Here is a 17,698-nt window from a genome sequence, read left to right on the forward strand (position 1 = left end):
CTAGCCTTTATCTCATGTGTTTTCTTTTTTTGTTTTTTTTTGTTTTGTTGTTGTTGTTTTGTATTTTTCTGAAGTGAGAAGCAGGGAGGCAGTCAGACTCCCACATGAACCTGACCAGGATCCACCCAGCATGCCCACCAGGGGGGTGATGCTCTGCCCATCTAGGGCATTGCTCCATTGCAACTGGAGCCATTCTAGTGCCTGAGGCAGAGGCCATGGTGCCATCCTCAGTGCCCGGGCCAACTTTGCTCTAGTGGAGCCTTGGCTGCAGGAGGGGAAGAGAGAGATAAAGAGAAAGGAGAGGGGGAAGGGTGGAGAAGCAGATGGGTTCTTTTCCTGTGTACCCTGGTCAGGAATTGAACCCAGGACTTCCACACGCTGGGCTGACACTCTACCACTGAGCCAACCAGCCAGGGCCCTCCATGTGTTTTCTAAACTAACTTAATCTAAGAGTTTAAGTTCCTTGGGGCTGTGTCTTTGAACCATGTTATTTGGTCTTTGTCTCCACTTCCCTGTGGGTAAAAAACAGGAGGTGAAGGCTCCCTGGCTCAAGTTTATTGTTCCCATTAGGCAGTGAGACGCCTGTGTAAAGCAGGTGATGGGGTTCATGTTGTCAGCCTTCTTTCCACTGGAATTTCATAGCGTAAAGCAAGGGCACATCACATCACTAGGTGATAGACTGGAAGCCTAGGACCCAAATGCCAATTGGATACATGCTGCATATCCTCTTTGAATTTCAGTTGTCTTTTCATCTACAAAATATGTTTAGTGCCTGACTGGTAGTGGTACAGTGGACAGAATATCGACCTGGGACACTGAGGACCCAAGTTCAAAATTGCAAGGTCACCAGCTTAAGCATGGGCTTATCTGGCTTGAGCATAGGCTTGCCAGCTTGAGTGCAGGGTTGCCAATTTGAGCATGAGATCATTGACATGATCCCATGGTAACTGACTTAAGCCCAGAGGTTGCTTGCTTGAATCCCAAAGTCACTGGCTTGAGCAAGGGGTCACTGGCTTGACTTGAGGCCCCAGTCAAGGCACGTATGAGAAGCAATCAATGAACAACTAAAGTGATGCAACTACGAGTTGATGCTTCTCATCATCTCTCTCCCTTCCTGTCACTCTCTCTCTCTCTCTCTCTTAAGAATAAAAAACAATAGGGACAGTAATCCCTGCCCTGTCTATCTTATAAAGTTGACTGGAGGATCACATGGTCTGTGTGAATTTTCTTTTTGAATTGTAAAGAGTTATACAAATAAGGCATGATAGGATTCTACAATGTATGATTGATTTCTTTCTGCTTTTTCTTCATTGTAAAAGGGAATTATAAGACAAGGAAATAGCAGTAAAGAAAGACACTTTGGTGGGAGGCAGGAGCAATAGAGGCTATGTGTCCTCAGTGGGGTTGGAATGCTTAGGTCTCTAGATTTGCTCATCTCTTATGAATCTAAAGTAACCAAGAGGTCCTGAGGTTAGACCTAATTATAGCTGCCAAGTGGCATGGAAAGCCATGCTTGGGGTAACTCCATTTCTCTTACGCCTCTGGCTTGGAGACAAGGATGACAACATACATACCCTGATCCCTTTGTGGTCCTTAGCAATGTATGTCTCACTGGGTCCTGTGTGGGAACATGGACAGCTCCCTAGCATGCCACCTTTCTGGCAAGAGTCCAGTGTGAGGGGCACCAGATGATTATGTCTATAGGATGAACAAGGGGCCCATTTCTCCTGGAAGATATGGCCTGCATTCTATAACCTTGATATCCTTGTATAGTGTTTGGTTAATCTGGGGCTGTGTGTCTGTAACTGTGTCTTGGCTTAGTATGTATGCCTAATGCCTTCTTTTACACTGGACTGGCTGTAAATGGTTAGGGAGACTGACCTAGAAGCCCCAGGCACTGAAGGAGCACACGCTCAGGTTGGAGAGAAAGACCCATTACTTAGCCCCTTCTCTCCATAGCTGGTGCTGCTTTAAGGTCTCTAAAGGCAGTAATTGCTGGTTTCCCCTCCAGACCTTCTTCCCAGAGACCACAGACATCTATGACAAGAAGAACATGCCCCGAGTGATCTACTGCATCCATGCGCTCAGGTGAGAGACCCCAAATTTCTGTCATCCTGGTTGCTCTAGGTGGACGCAACCGACAATTGATAGAAACAAATGCTTCGGCAGGAATGATGGAGGGTAGACTACAGAGAGCACACCTCAGTAGAGTAAGGTTTTAGATTTGTGTAATTGTGTTTAGATTGATGTGCGTGTTTGTGGGACATTTATGCATGACCTGTGTGGGTGAAGAAAAAGAGCAGCAACGGAAAGGTCTTCAGCTTGTGACTGGGGTACACAGGACCTATTAAGAGCAACTTAGTGTGAATGCTGAAGGCTCTTTGGTTCTACTCAGAGCCAGTCATCAGCAACCAGTTGGCTAAATCATAGAAAGGGATTGACCAGTTCCTGTGTCCAGCACATCACCACCTCCTGACTTCATTTCTCATGTCCTTTCAAGTCTCTGGGCTTTGCCTCAGTGGGTGTCTGCTCACTATGCCCTTCCCACCCTCCATCTCCACCCAGTGACCTGCTACTGCAGTGTGCTGTTATCTGTGAAGCCTTCCCAATGCCCAGATCTCCACTGCATCTTTTCTATTTAAGTTATTTATTGAGTTTAAAGAGAGGGGAAGGAGGAGAGAGAGAGACAAACATTGATTTGTACTTCAAGCCATTTATGCATTCATTGGTTGATATTTTTTTATTAATTTTTTTTTTAAGAGAGAAACATTGATTTATTGTTCCAGTTATTTATGTACTCATTGGTGGATTCTTGTATGTACCCTGACCAGGGATCAAACCTATGTCAGGACAACACTCTAACCATCTGAGCTACATCCACAGCATCTTATTTCTTTTTTATAGCACTTGCTTTGGACTGACTTCCAATAAACATCTCTTCTGTGGATTGGGGTGACTTAAGGGCAGGTGCTGAGTGGTCTTAATTTCCAGGTCCCTGAAGTGTCTCCCACAAACCCACTATGGGCAGCATGTCAAAATGAATAGGTTCCATTGCCTTCCATTCTTTTTCAGTCTTTTCCTCTTCCGGCTGGGATTGGCCCCTCAGATACATGATCTGTATGGGAAAGTGAAATTCACAGGTAAGCCCGTTTCCTTCCCCAACCACCGCAGTTCTAGGCAGTCTCCTGGGGGTTCTGGGCCTGATGAAGGGCGCCTGTGGTATCATTGCAGCCGAGGAACTCAGCAACATGACTTCCGAACTAGCTAAATATGGCCTTCAGCTGCCTGCCTTCAGCAAAATTGGGGGTATCCTGGCCAATGAGCTCTCGGTTGATGAGGCTGCAGGTAGGGACTGGGCTCTACTCTGCTAGGGGGAGGCTCAGTGAGACTGGGGGGACTCTGAGCCTCGTAGCCCTCGCATCCACAGGCAGGGCCATCAGGCTACCTGGTTTGCCTGGCCCCTGTGGATGGGAGAGCGGTGATGTCAGTGCTTTGCAGCTGTTCTGGCCTCCTGACCTTGTTTCCATGCCCCCTCCCAGTCCACGCAGCTATTCTTGCCATCAATGAGGCAGTGGAGCAAGGGGTGGTTGAGGACACCCTGGCTGCCTTGCAGAATCCCAGTGCTCTGCTGGGGAATCTTCGAGAACCTCTGGCAGCCATGTACCAGGAGCTGCTGGCCCAGGCCAAGATGGAGAAAACTGCAAATGCCAGGAACTGCGTAAGGAGGAATTTTGGAGTGCAGGGGTTGAAAAGCTGGATGTCTTGGAAAACCTTGAGTGAAACCAGGACTCCTATCTATTCTGTTTCTAGGTTCCAAAGTTGTGTAGAGAAACTAACTTGTCAGTTATTTTAGAGAAATAGGAGAGGAATTTAGGAGAATAATGAGAGTTCAAAGATAAGATAGGAGAAGTTCTGGAGGGTTAGCTCTTCAGCGAGGGCTGAGAGAGACTCTGGAACGTACAACTGGATGAAATTGGATTGGAGATTCCAAAGGTTGGTTTGACTTAACTATGTCAGTGCCAGGGGGTTGGATCCCACAATTTCCCCAGATTCCTTCCTACCAGGCTGACTTCTGGCCTGGGGAAGGCCTGCAGAAGAAGGAATAGGTATAGCCCAGGAAGAAGGAGGAGGAGGAGATCGAATTAGTTTTCCTTAGGTTCCCTTCTCAATGTAGTATTTGCAGGATGATGGAGAAAGCCAGGACATCTATGACTACTACCTGACTCAGGCTGAAATCCAGGGCAACATCAACCATGTCAATGGTAAGAGAGTCCAGGAGGGGCTTAGGGGAATGCTCTTAGGCTGAGCTCCTGCATTGATAGGTTTGGGGCTGGTTCCAGGCCAGAAGGCCTGTGGCCTCAGTGGGGCCATCCCTTGTCTCAGGTAAAGATCAAAGTCAAGGCAGTGTGTAGAGTCAAGGTTCTATTTTATAGCTTTCAGTGTCTGTCAAGGAGACTTCTGTTTGAATGGAGACCCATGGAGAGGCTCAAGAGGGGGATGTGGAGAATGATGGGAAGGGGGAGATCAGTGCAGGAGAGGCTGCTTGAAAGCAAAGGGTCTGCAGTGGTGAGATGGGAAGGCTGTGCAGATCAAGCTTCAGAATTCAGGCTGGATCATTTGGGCCCCAGGAACTCGGGGCCAACAGGAAGAGGGCCAACTTCTAGGACGGGGCTGGGAGTGGTGGCAGGGGCCTTTCCCACGTTGTCCATTATGAAAACCTGTCTGTTTCAGTTCATGGGGCCCTAGAAGTTGTTGATGATGCCCTGGAAAGACAGAGCCCCGAGGCCTTACTTGAGGCCCTTCAAGACTCTGCCCTGGGCCTACGAGGAGTGAGGAGGGGTTTTGCGAACTGGTACCTGGAACAGCTGAGCTCAGACAGAGAGCAGAAAGCACAGGTGAGGCTCTGTGACCTGCTACCTCTGTCTGACTGTAGAATGGGTGGGGGACTCTTACTTAAGTGTCAATTCTTTGTATCTAGTAAGTGAAGTGCTGACTACATGTTTAAATGGTTAAATCACCTCAAAGCCTAATGGACTAGACCAGTGGTCGGCAAACTCATTAGTCATCAGAGCCAAATATCAACAGTACAACGATTGAAATTTCTTTTGGGAGCCAAATCTTTTAAACTTAAACTATATCGGTAGGTACATTCCTTATCGAGGTAGTGCCCGCATGTGGTATTTTGTGGAAGAGCCACACTCGGGCCAAAGAGCCGCATGTGGCTCGCGAGCTGCACTTTGCCGACCAGAGGACTAGACTGATTAGCTTCTGTTCTCTGAGAGTCTCTCAAACTGCCTGGGGGACCTATGGGGAGTTCTATAGGCAGTGTTATGCTCCCCCATTGCTGAATTGGGACCTCAACTTAGTAATCTTATTGTCAGTGCTGTTGACTTTCCTCTGACATTCTTTGTATATGTGTTGCCTGTGTTGTTATTTCACATGCTTGCTGCATAACAATGAGCCAGAGGTTAGAGCTGGGTTAATAAGGATGGGTGGGCCAGGCTCGTGTGCCTGAATGGGAGAGATGGGACTGACGATGAGAGACTAAATGCATGGGATCTGGGAGCTCATGCTGGCAGCTCACTGAGCATGTTCATAGCTCCCAGAGGACTCTTCTACTGCATCTCTTCCTCTTTCAGGAGCTGGGCCTGGAGGAGCTTCTGGAAAAGGGGGAGGTTCAAGCTGGTGTGGCTGCTGCCAACATGAAGGGTGATCAGGAACAAGCCAGTAAGTCATCTCAGGCTGAGGTCTGGCCTGGTTATATCACAGGCTCTTGGAAGAGAATCTAACCCTTTGCTAGTTTGTGTGTAGTGCAATGCAAACTGCTGCCTGATTTTCCAGCCTGGCAAGGGACTTCTCTCCCTTCTCACACAGTGTGCTCTATTGGCTGCCTGGAGGGACACTACAGGTTAGTTCATGAAGGCCTTCGAGATAATGACGGTCCTGCATCGGGGTCTACTCCTGGGGCAGGCAGTTTCCTTCTAGGCACTCCCCTATAGTTTGATAGTTTCTACCTGTTAGGGTTCCTTTGCCTTCTGAAATATAGTGATCTTCCAGATGCAATGACAGCAATACACTGTGGGTATATTTGTTCCCTTATTGCTTTCCAGTAACTTCTGTGCTCCTTGATGTCAGTACCATATCCACTTAGTGTTTTATAAGCCCTGGTGTTCCCAAACTAAAACTACATTGATGCACCATGGCTCCACCTAGAAGCTGGTTTATTCCTCTGTGCTGTCATCAAGATTTAATCCCCGCTAAAACCTCCTGATTAACCTCGTTTTTGTTATGCTCCATAGCCTACTGTCAATCTGGTGCTCACCACCTTAGGAACTCACCTCTGCCGTGACAGCCTCTCCATGTTACCTGCTAAGCTACTCAGCTTCTAGGCCTAACATTGCTTCTTCCAGAACCTCTTCTTAAAATGAGCCAGCTCCTTTTCCTCCTGAACATTTAGAAACACATTTTGAACTTAGCAGAATAGTTTTTCAGAGTAGTTAAGCCTGACTGGTGGTGGCACAGTGGATAGAGCATTGACTTGGGACACTGAGGACCCAAGTTGAAGACCCCTAGGTCACCAGCTTGAGCATCTAGGAGCCCATGGTCGCTCGCTTGATCCCAAGGTCACTGGCTTGATCAAAGGGTCACTGGCTCAGCTGGAGCTCCCTGGTCAAGGCACGTATGAGACTTTATTAATGAACAACTAAAGTGCTGCAACTATGAGTTGATGCTTCTCATCTCTCTCCCTTCCTTCCTTCCTGCCTGTCTGTCTCTCTCTCTCTCTCTTGCAAAAAAAAAAAAGAGTAGTTACAAAGCCATTTTCTCTCAGAGATCCCCAGCAGAACCAAATTGGCCAAGAGAGTAGAAATTTCTCTGAATGGCCATCCTGTGCGGCCTCTGTTCTTTCTCCCCTGCAGTGCTCCAGGCTGTGCAGAGGATCAACAGAGCCATCCAGAAGGGAGCAGCAGCTGACACGGTGAAGGAGCTGATGTGCCCTGCAGCCCAGCTGCCTCCCGTGTACCCCTCTGCCTCAGCGGTGTACCAGCAGGAGCTGGCAGTGCTCCAGCAGCAGCAGCAGGGGGTGAGTCCCAGAAATACGGGGTCTTGCTCTCGGGTTCCCAAGCAGCTGGAGAGATCAGGCAGTCAGCCCAGAGCATCCTCTGAGGGTACTCTGAGATGCTGGTAGAAATTAGAGGAGGAAGGCCTTGCTGCCTGAGTATAGAATAATAGCCAGTACCTTTGAGCAGAAACTGCTTTGCACACTCATTTAATCCTTAAAAGAACCTTATAAGATAAGTATTATTTCTATTTTAGAGAGGAGGATACTGAGATGCAGAGGTTGAGGAACTTGCCCAACACAGGTGTACCTGGCAGTGCAGAGTGGACACTACGTTGAATGTCTGGCATTCTGTGCCTTTAACCACTCTGCTGTCCCGCTTCGCCCAGTCCAGACAGCCTCCCTCACAATGGCTGACAGGGCTGCCCGTAGGTTAGAGCAGTGTTTTTCAACCACCGGTTCACCAGAAATTTTATGCTGGCCACAAGAAAGTTAACCACCATGACATTGTATGACGATTATAGAGCTTATAATTATTGGGTCTGTTTTCAACCAGTGGTTGAAAAACACTGTTAGAGGGGCTATGCAGAGACACAGGAAGAGTAGAAGAGGTAAGAGGAATATGACTTTAGAACAGGGAAATGAAGGGAGCAGACCTAGGGGTACGTCTGAGAAGGCTTCCTGGAAGAGCAAAAGAGACTCATACCTACAGCACGCTTTTATGGAGCATTTACTCCAGGCACAACTCTCATGCAGGACAGTCTCAACACAGGAGGCTCTAGACAGGCGTCCCCAAACTACGGTCCCCTGAGGCTATTTATCCAGCCCTTCCGCCACACTTCCGGAAGGGTCACCTCTTTTATTGGTGGTCAGTGAGAGGAGCACTGTATGTGGCGGGCCTCCAACGGTCTGAGGGACAGAACTGGCCCCCTGTGTAAAAAGTTTGGGGACCCCTGCAGTCTAGCACAAGCATCAAATAAGGACTAAAGTAAAGCACAGTGACTAAGATTGTGGACATTCAAGCAAGGCTGCCTGAGTTCAATTTTACTCTGCTACTTCCAGCCAAATGAACTTGGGCAAGTTATTTACCTTCTCTGTTCCTCAATTTATATGTAAAATAGGAACAATAATAAAGTTCATGAGATTGTTATAAGGATTAAACAAGTTAATATGTGCTTAGGAATGAGCCTGGCATGTAAGTTTGAGCCGTTATTATTATTATTACTATTATTCTCAACATTCTGCTTGTTGAGGACAGGAAGGGTGCTCTGGACAGAAGGAAAGAGCATAAGCAGATGTTTGAAAAGGAGGAGGGCTGCTGGGCAGGAAGTGGGACCGGGGCGTGTGGGGTATGTGGAGGTACCCACTTTATCTTCTTGTCCGTGTGCCCAGGGCCTCGTTCAGTTCTCACTGTGTAAAAGGAACAAGAAAGGGGCTGGTAGAGCTCACTGGTTGAGTGTGGGCTCTGGAATCAGGCAGCTAGGTTTAACTTAAATTACTTGATTATGGGCTCATCTGTGAAATGAAAAATTAATGATACCTACCTCATATCTTATTATGAAATTAAATGATAATGTATTTGAAATACATATACATTGAGCACATAGAAGCATTCTCAAATATGAAGTATGATTGTTAGTGAATGAGGTTTTGAGATAGAGACTCTGGGGTACAGCAGAGTCTTGGGGGCAGGATGGCAGGTAAGTCCCAGGCTCTTTACCAGCCCTCCCTCTATGATAGGAGCTTGGCCAGGAGGAGCTCTTCGTGGCCGTGGAGATGCTCTCAGCTGTGGTCCTGATTAACCAGGCCCTGGAGGCCAGGGATCCCAGTGGCTTCTGGAGCAGTCTGGTGAACCCTGCCACAGGCCTGGCTGAGGTGGAAAGCGAAAATGCTCAGCGGTAAGAAAGATTTAGCCCTATATTGGGAATGAAGAAATGGAGGAAATGTAGCCAAGACTGCGAGTTCTACTCAGAGACCAGCCTTCTGCATGATGACCTGTTCTTCCTAGGAGTGGTGGGAGCACAGTCATTCTCTCCTCCATTAATCACTTTTGGATCGCAAAGATTTGGGGGTTTTTTTGTTTGTTTGTTTGTTTGGGTTTTTTTGTATTTTTCTGAAGTTGGAAACGGGGAGGCAGTCAGACAGACTCCTGCATGCGCCCGACTGGGATCCACCTGGACACCCACCAGGGGGCGATGATCTGCCCAACTGGGGCGTTGCTCTGTTGTGACCAGAGCCATTCTAGCGCCTGAGACAGAGGTCACAGAGCCATCCTCAGTGCCCAGGCCAACTGTGCTCCAATGGAGCCTCGGCTGCGGGAGGGGAAGAGAGAGACAGAGAGGAAGGAGAGGGGGAGGGGTGCAGAAGCAGATGGGCGCTTCTCCTGTGTGCCCTGGCCGGGAATCGAACCTGGGACTCCTGCACGCCAGGCCGACACTCTACCACTGAGCCAACCGGCCAGGGCCGGATCGCAAAGATTTGAGTACTCACTTATGTGCTAGATACTGTTCTACGTGCTAGGAAACAAAAGTGAACAAAAGGAAGTTCTGCTCTCCTCAAACTTAGGTGCCAGTGGGGGAAGGCCGACTAAAAACAAACATGTCAGATAATTAGAAAAGAAGAGCTGTAGTGAAAAATAATGGCACTAGGGATAAGAGTGCGAATGAGGGAGGGGTGGTTTGTCCGTTTTATAGTGTCATTATGGAAGGCGTCTTTGGTAAGGGGGTCATTTTGAGAGGGACCTACAGGGCATAAGTGATTGCCATGGGCTGTCAGGGGCACAAGCCCTGACATGTGCACTTGGTGTGTCCAGATCACACCAGGAAGCCACCGGGCAGAGTGGAGTGAAGATGAGAGAGTGGTGGGAGATGAAGTAGCAGAGGCCAGAGAGCGTAGGCTCTTGTTCTTAACTCTAGTGAGGAAGGAAGCCAGAAGAAGAGGGTTGGAGCAAGGAGGGAGATAATTTGACCTACTTTTAACAGGATCACTCTGGCTTCTGTGCTGAGAATTGACTCCAGGTTAGAAGGGAGAAGTAGGGAGACCTGTTAGATGTCTGTGGGAGTAATCCAGGCAGAGGTGATAGAGACTTGGTCTAGGGCAGTAGCAGTAGAGGTTGTGAAAAGGAGTCAGATTTGAGATATATTCTGAAAGCTGAGCTGACCGGCTTTGCTAATGTAGTGGATAGATGTGAGAGTGGAGTCAGATATGACTCCCAGGTTTTGGGGCTGTGAGAGTGGAGTGAATACTCCAGCTGGAGATGGAAAGGACTATGGGATATGCAAGTTGAACAAGGGGATCAGGAGACCAGCTGTGATGTTGGGCTTGGGGTGCTTATTAGGCAATCACATGGAGGTGCCAAGGAGGCAGCTGGGGTTTATGAATGGGCTATAGGTGTGCTTTGGGGAGTTATTAGAAATCTGGTGTTTCACCCTGGCAGTCAGGCTCAGTGGATAGAGCGTTGGCCCAGCATATGGACATCCTGGGTTCAATCCCCAGAGAGCACACATGAGAAGCGGCTGTCTGCTTCTCTCCCCCTCTCTCTCCTCCTTCTTTTCCTCTTCCCCTTTTCTCCTTCTTCCTCTCCCACAGCCAGTGGCTTGATTGGTTCAAGCGTCGGCCCCAGATGCTGAGGATGGTTCAGTTGGTTCGAGGGTCAGCCTCTGGTGTTCAAAATAGTTTAGTTGATTTGAGCATTGGCCCAAAATGGGGGTTGCTGGGCGGATTCCGGTTGGGATTTCCCCTCCTCCACTTAAAAAATAAATCCAGTGTTTCAAGCCATTAGGTGAGATGTGATCACGTAGGACATGGGGAGAGGAGGGCTTGAGGTTGAGCCTCGGGATACTCCAGTATTTAGAGGTCAGGGAGGAAGCAAGAGAGGTGGGTTAGAAAGAACAGCCGATGATGTGAGAAGAGAACCAAGAGACTGTGATATCCTGGAGGCCAGGTGAGGAAAATAGTTTAGAGGTTTCCCCTGACTCCTGGCTGATGGTGCACTTGTTGCTCACCTTGCCAGTTACTTTGATGCTCTGGTAAAGCTGCGACAGGTGCGTGGAGTGGATGAGGCCTTCTTGAGCTGGAATGACCTACAGGCCACTCTGAGTCAGGTCAACAGCCAGGTCCAGAAAGAGACTGATCGTGAGTGGAGCCCGGGGATGGGAGAGGATGGCCCACCTCAGGTAGCCCTGTCTCAGCCCTAAGTCTGAGCCCTCGGCCCACCTCACCTAGATCTCTTTCCTAGAAATCCTCGCGGTAAGCCTCATCAATGAGGCTCTGAACCAGGACAGCCCTGAGAAGACTTTATCTGCTCTGATGCTTCCCTCAGCTGGCCTGGACAATGTCAGCCTCCCTGTTTCCTTTCGGTACCATTTCCTCCTCAAGGCAGCCAAAAGGCAGAAGGCCCAGGTGAGGTTTGGGCTGGCTGGGTTGGTCACCAGAGCAGGAAGAACATCCCTTGTGGTTAGGGCTGTACCCAGTATGCATCATGGAGGAACTCCAACCTGATGGACACAGTCCCTTCTGGGGGTAGGGGCAGGAGGTGTTCTGACCTGGCCATGGGAAAAGGTGGCCCTTGGCTGGGGCACTGGACAGAGCTCTAGCTGCCAGCACAGAGAGAATGGTGGGGAAGAGCACAAGCCTGGGAGACAGAACTGGGATAGACATGTCCTGCTCTGACATTAGTGACCACGTGACCTCCAGCAAATCTAATGTCTTTGAGCTCCACTTATTCATCTATTACTTACTACATGCCCTGGTCCTAACCTACCTCCTAGAATGGGGGTAAAAATAAAATGAATTGAATAATGTGGCACACGTAATCTTTCCAGTACCCTGTGCGGTAGAGAAGTTTGGGAAGGAGAAGGCGAAGGTTGGGGTCAGGATTGGCCTGGGAAGGTGTGAGTTGTGGCACAGGGTAATGGGGAGTAGGGCAGGTCGGGGAGCCTTCAGTGTTGGCTCTCTCTGGACATGGCGCAGCCACAAAAGCAAGGAAGTGAGCTGTTGACAGGGCAGTGGATACTGAGGTAAGTTTGGGTGGGTGCTGGGGATGCTGTGGTCAAGTTGAGTTGATGTTGGGCCAGCCTGAAAACGGGGTAGGAAGGAACCTTCGGAGAGCAGCAGTCCCAGAGAGCCACATGGCTATTCCTAGGCAGGGCAGGAGGAGGGGAGTGGAGACTGCTGTCCCTGGGGCTCCCAATGTCAGCGGCAGTTGGGTTCTCCTGGGTGGCTGAACCTAGGAACGAGGGAAACCACCCTGGGCTTCTCCTATCTCTCTCAATTTCCCAGAGAACAAGAGATCCTGGAGCTGTTCTTTGGCTAGAAGAGATCCACCAAGAAGTGGTTAGAGCCAACCAGGACACAAGTGCAGCTCAGAGAAGTAAATGGGCCGGGTAGGGGGCAGCCGGGTGGAGGGGAGGAAAGGAGCTGTAGGCTCAGCAGCAGCCCAGATAATCAGGCAGCCTCTCCAGTCACCTCTGTCTCCCTTTGAACCTCTGTTGGGAAGTGGACCAAAATCAGAATAGGAGGGTTGCTGCTTGGACCCATAGGATGGACTTCCCAGCAGTCAGTGGGCGAGACAACCTCAGGAGCTGAGAGTGCATTGTCTACCCACTGCCTTCTGCTGTGTGAGCACTTTCCTCCACACTGTGACTGTGTGAAATGAGGTGGGGCCAAAAATTCATCTTATTTGCTACTGGTAGCTTGTTTGGGTGCCAGCAATCAACTCTGGCTAGAGAATGTTTAGTCTTGAGAGTAGAGAAGAGGGATTGGTTTTGAGGAAAAGTATGTAGGATGAGTACAAGTAGACACAAACGTGTTAGTTTTGTGTCTGGAATCCCGATGTCCATCTGTTTGTGAGTGACTAGAAGGCAGGTGCTACATCAACTACCTCTACTTCTTGTACTTTATTCTCCTAAGAAACTTTCCTGAGGCCCTGGCCACATAGCCCAGTTGGTTAGAGTGTCGTTCCGACATGCCCAGTCAGGGCACATACAAGAATCAACCAATGACAATATGAATATGTGGAACAACAAATCAATGTCTGTCTGTCTGTCTCTCTCTTCCCCCACTTCCTTCCTTTCTCTCTGAAAAAAAAATCAATAAATTAAAAGAAGAAAAAAGAAAGAAAAAAAATTATCCTAAGGTTCTGTACTCTATATCCTGCCTTTGACCTTCTGTACAAACTGACTTCCCTTTTACCCAGCCCAGCCCCAGGCTGCCTTCCTCCAGGAAGCCTTCCTTGACTGCTATCTTTTCTTTCAAGTACAGCTGCATACTGCTTCTCTTCGTGTGTCTGCATCCATCCTGGGATGTTTCCTGTCCTCACCATCATACAGGGTGTTTTTTATGTCCTCCTCCGAATCCCTCCCCAGTAGACAGGACAGGACCCATGGGAGGAACTCAAGGAAGGATTGACCACTCCTTTTTGATGCTCCTGCCAGTGGCTCTTGGTGTGGCCGCCATCAATCAGGCCATTAAGGAGGGCAAAGCAGCCCAGACAGAGCGGGTGCTGAGGAACCCCACTGTGGCCCTCCGAGGAGTGGTTTCTGAGTATGCCGACGGCTACCAGCGAGTCCTGGAAGGTGCCATGGCAAAGAAGAGGTGCCCAGGTAACGGCCCGAGCCTGACCCCTGATTCTCTGCCTGTCCTATCTACCTCTTGCCTTCACTGACCATTTTCTGCTTACTTGGCTTCTGCTTAGGGGACACAGCTTTCTGGGTTCAACATGACATGAAGGATGGCACTGCCTACTACTTCCATCTACAGACCTTCCAAGGGACCTGGGAGCGACCCCTTGGCTGCCGCCTCAACACCTCCCACCTGACTCGGGAGGAGATCCAGGTCGGCGGGGCCCCTGCAAGGGAGGGGACCATGGATGAGGGACCCCTGTGAGAGAGGCTCTGCCCCACCAGGGTATCAGAGGGCTTCTCTCCTTCCTTCACAGTCAGCTATCACCAAAGTCACCGCTGCTCATGACCGCCAACAGCTCTGGAAGACCCATGTTGGCTTGGTCGTCCAGCTTCAGGCCCTGTTCCGCGGCTTCCTGGTTCGGCAGAAGTTTGCTGAGCATTTGCACTTTCTGAGGACCTGGCTCCCAGCAGTCATCAAGATCCAGGTGGCAGGCTCTGGCCTTCTCAGTCTTCAGGGCCTGGAGCTATCTGAGCTTCATAGTTCCCTCACTGCTTTCCTTTTTGCTGAGTAGGTTTGGGATGATCTTTTGGCCTCTGAACATACTGGTTAAAAGCATGGATTCTGGGCCCCAGACTACTTGGATTTGCATCCCAGCTCTATCCCTTATGACAAGTGACTCTCTCTGTTTCTTCATCTGAAAAAAAGGAATCTGTAAATTGTAGCATCCGACTTGCGGGGTTGTGAGGATTCAGTGAGATAATGTCTAAAATGCTTTTAAGCAGTGCCTGGCAGATAGCCAATAACATGGCATAAGTGCTAGTTACTGTCACCACCATCACTATCCTGAGGGTATGGAAGCTGCTTGTGAGCTTCCCCGGGGAGAGTGGAATAAGGTTTAGGGAGACATCAGGGTTTAGACACCAGGAGACCTTCCAACCAGAAGAGAAGTGAAGAGAGGGTGGTGGTTAAACAGAGGAGGGTGGAATATCTCTTAGGGAAAGGACTTCTGCTCTTTCTCCTCAGCTGGTCCTTTCCAGTTTTATTCTTACAACCTGTGGCTGGTGCAGTGTGGGCTCTAAGATTGACCAACAAGTAACTAGGACATGAGGCCAACCAGAAAGATAGGCATCAGGCCCGAGCACTTTACAAGCCAGGAATGATAGGAATTGAACAAACATAGACCTCCCAGGTAGATGCAGTCTGGAGGGCTTCATGGAGATGTTGGCAGTGTAAAGATATTTTATTTAATAGACATCTCTGAATGCCTCAATCTGCAAAGGCTGCAATTTGGCAAAGGTGGGAGGTGAGTGTGAGATACAGCTGATTGATCACATCTCTTCCCCTCGCAGGAGCTGGAATATAGCTGGTGTTCAACATTGTGATAGTAGACACAAAGACAACTCCAGAGCATCCTAGTGAGACAGATGCACAGGCTGAGACTGGCAAATGGCCCTCAATTATGGATTATGATCTGGGGCGTGTGGGCGGTAATTGAGAGCTTAGGCTTTAGAGTCTGAGGCTGGAGTTTGCCTCCTGGTCCTACTATTTCTGGTTCCTATGACTTTGGGCACCCTACCTAAGCCCCCTCCAACACTGAGTTTCCTCATTCATAAAGATGGTACTCACTTCATTTTAGGATTAAGTAGAAAAATTACATGTATCACTTAGTGCAGTCCATCGGTGCTAGCCATTATGAGTTGCTCAATTTCAGGACATCTGTTCCAGAGCTCAATACAGAACCTTAGTAATCAACATTTAGTGATCTGAATCATAGGAATTCCTATAAGTCCAGACTGGGATTTCACACTGACTCTACGTTAGAGACAAAAGGCCACCACAATAGTGGGAGGAGAATAGAGTCATTTGCTATCAGGACTGGTGCTATGCGGGCTCTGGCCCAGCTCCTGGGAGACAGGCAAAGGTGGCACAGAGCCTCAGACCACCTGACTTCCAGTTGCGGAGAAGGGAGAGTCAGAAATGAGCCACCTTGGGTATGTTGAGACTAAGCTCTCTTGAAAGCTCTGACCTTGGCTAGGACCCCAGTTAGAGTCCTGAATTCCAACAAATCCAGATTAGGAGGCCCTACTTTTTTTTTTTTTAATTCAGTGAGTGGAGGGGAGGCAGAAACAGACTCCTGCATGCACTCCAACTGGGATCCACCCGGCCAGCCCACTAGGGGGCAGTGTTCTGCCCATCTGGGGCATTGCTCTGTTGCTCAGCAACTGAGCTCTTCCTAGACTGAGGCAGAGGCCATGGAGCCATCCTCAGTGCCTGGGGCCAACTACCTCCAGTCCAGCCATGGCTGCAGGAGTGGGAGAGAGAGACAGAGAGAGAAGTGAAAGGGTGAGGGGTGGAGAAGCAGATGGGCACCTCTCCTGTGTGCCCTGACCAGGAATTGAACCCAGGACATCCACACACTGGACCAATGCTCTATCACTGAGCCAACTGGCCAGGGCTGGGAGACCCCTTCTCTAAGGAGGAGCCATGTGAGGTACGAAGGGGCAAGAGCAGTGAGGAGACCTCTCTGCCTTTCACTATAGCAGCTGTCCAGAGGGTGTGTCAGGTAGTACCTGGAGTAGGAGAGTAAGGAGTGCTGAGGAAAGACATGAAAATGGGGCCTCCTGGTTCCTTGCTGGTTAGCATATGGACATCCCGGTTCTATCCCCAGTCAGGGCACACGTGAGAAGCGATCACCTGCTTCTTTTTCCCCTCCCTCTCCCCCTTCTCTCCCTCTTCTCCTCCTGTAGCCAGTGGCTCAGTTGGTTCAAGCATCGGCCCTGGGCTCTGAAGATAGATAGCTCAGTTGGTCTGAGCATGTCAGCCCCAGGCACTAAAAACAGCTTAGTTGATTTGAGCATCGGCCCCAGGCAGGGGGTTGCTGGGTGGATCCCCGTTGGGGTGCATGCAGGAGGCTGTCTCACTATCTCTCCTCCTCTCAATAAAGAAAGAGGTGGGAATGAGGGAAAGGAGGAAAGGAGGGAGGGAAAGGAAGGAAGGAAAGAGAGAGAGAGAAAGAAAGAAAATAAGTGGGGCCTCCTGAACGCTAAGCTCTCCAAGGGAGACAGACAGCTATTATTATGGGACAAGCTATCTTACATCCTGTCCCAAGAGAGGGACAGTGTAATCCTCAGGCTAAGGAAAGCCTGGCCAGGACAGTTGGCTTTAAGAAGGGCTGGAGGACAAGACAGTTGACTGAGAGGGGATGCTCGTTACCCACCAAACTGAGACATTGTCAGTGTTGGAGTGTACTCCAAGGCTGGAGCACCCGGAAGCTATTTGACACGGGTCCTAAAAAAAACAGGAAGGAATTCAGAGGGCAGAGCATGTTTAGAAGAAAGTGAAATAAGACTAGAATCCTTAATAAGGTAGGGACCAGATGAGAGTGTGGGATCAGATGGTTGAGAACTTCTGTAACTTTGGGGCTGAGAGACATTGTCCAAGTGATTCTTTAGGAAAATTAATCTCACACAAGCTTGGGGTGAAAGGGAAGAGGCCCCTCGGAAGAAGACCAAAAAAGAAGGGAGCTATGAGATTTGTCTTAGAGGTCAAAGGGAGTGTGCTTCCTGGAGGAGATGGTCGCTTGAGCCCTTTATAGCAGACCAGTCAGGGGGAGGCCATCAGACTGACAGCTGACTTACTGGGGCCCTTGGGGAGGATTTGCTCAGAACTTGGGTGGGGAGCTGTATGTTATAGTTGTAAAGAGCAGTGTGTGTTATGAGGGCATGAGTGACCTGCTGCTCACTGGTAGAGATGGTGGCACCAACTCCGTGTCTGTGCAGACCTTCTATCCACGCCACCGTGTGCCTCCAGACAGTGCATGTGAGGGAGGGTGGAGTGTGTGATATGGTGTGAAGGAGTGTATTTGGGGGGAGTATGGTACATATCAGTGAAGTTGATGAGTAGATATATGCTTTATTAATTTCTTTTAAGCTACCTTATACTTGAGTTTCTGTGAGGAGGTGTTGGTTAGTTTGGGTGTGTGTGCTTGGTAGTATAGTGCACGCATGTAAGCTCGTA

General features: G+C 49.3%; 1 protein-coding gene across 3 annotated transcripts in view; it reads left to right on the forward strand.

Annotated features, from left to right (window-relative positions):
- IQGAP3 (IQ motif containing GTPase activating protein 3) overlaps positions 1–17,698 on the forward strand; it is a 55,881-nt gene that overhangs the window by 19,311 nt on the left and 18,872 nt on the right. For 2 of the 3 annotated variants that reach the window (XM_066261810.1, XM_066261812.1), the window contains exons 5-19: positions 2,012–2,088; positions 3,073–3,140; positions 3,232–3,345; positions 3,540–3,718; positions 4,175–4,262; positions 4,732–4,895; positions 5,640–5,727; positions 6,918–7,081; positions 8,798–8,955; positions 11,070–11,191; positions 11,295–11,458; positions 12,338–12,428; positions 13,492–13,659; positions 13,752–13,891; positions 13,995–14,165. In XM_066261810.1, coding sequence (XP_066117907.1) covers positions 2,012–2,088; positions 3,073–3,140; positions 3,232–3,345; positions 3,540–3,718; positions 4,175–4,262; positions 4,732–4,895; positions 5,640–5,727; positions 6,918–7,081; positions 8,798–8,955; positions 11,070–11,191; positions 11,295–11,458; positions 12,338–12,428; positions 13,492–13,659; positions 13,752–13,891; positions 13,995–14,165 — 1,956 coding nt within the window. The remainder of the gene's footprint in view (positions 1–2,011; positions 2,089–3,072; positions 3,141–3,231; positions 3,346–3,539; positions 3,719–4,174; positions 4,263–4,731; positions 4,896–5,639; positions 5,728–6,917; positions 7,082–8,797; positions 8,956–11,069; positions 11,192–11,294; positions 11,459–12,337; positions 12,429–13,491; positions 13,660–13,751; positions 13,892–13,994; positions 14,166–17,698) is intronic. The other variant, XM_066261811.1, reaches the window with a different exon arrangement.

This window comes from Saccopteryx bilineata, chromosome 2 (assembly GCF_036850765.1).
Source record: "Saccopteryx bilineata isolate mSacBil1 chromosome 2, mSacBil1_pri_phased_curated, whole genome shotgun sequence".
NCBI lineage: Eukaryota > Metazoa > Chordata > Mammalia > Chiroptera > Emballonuridae > Saccopteryx > Saccopteryx bilineata.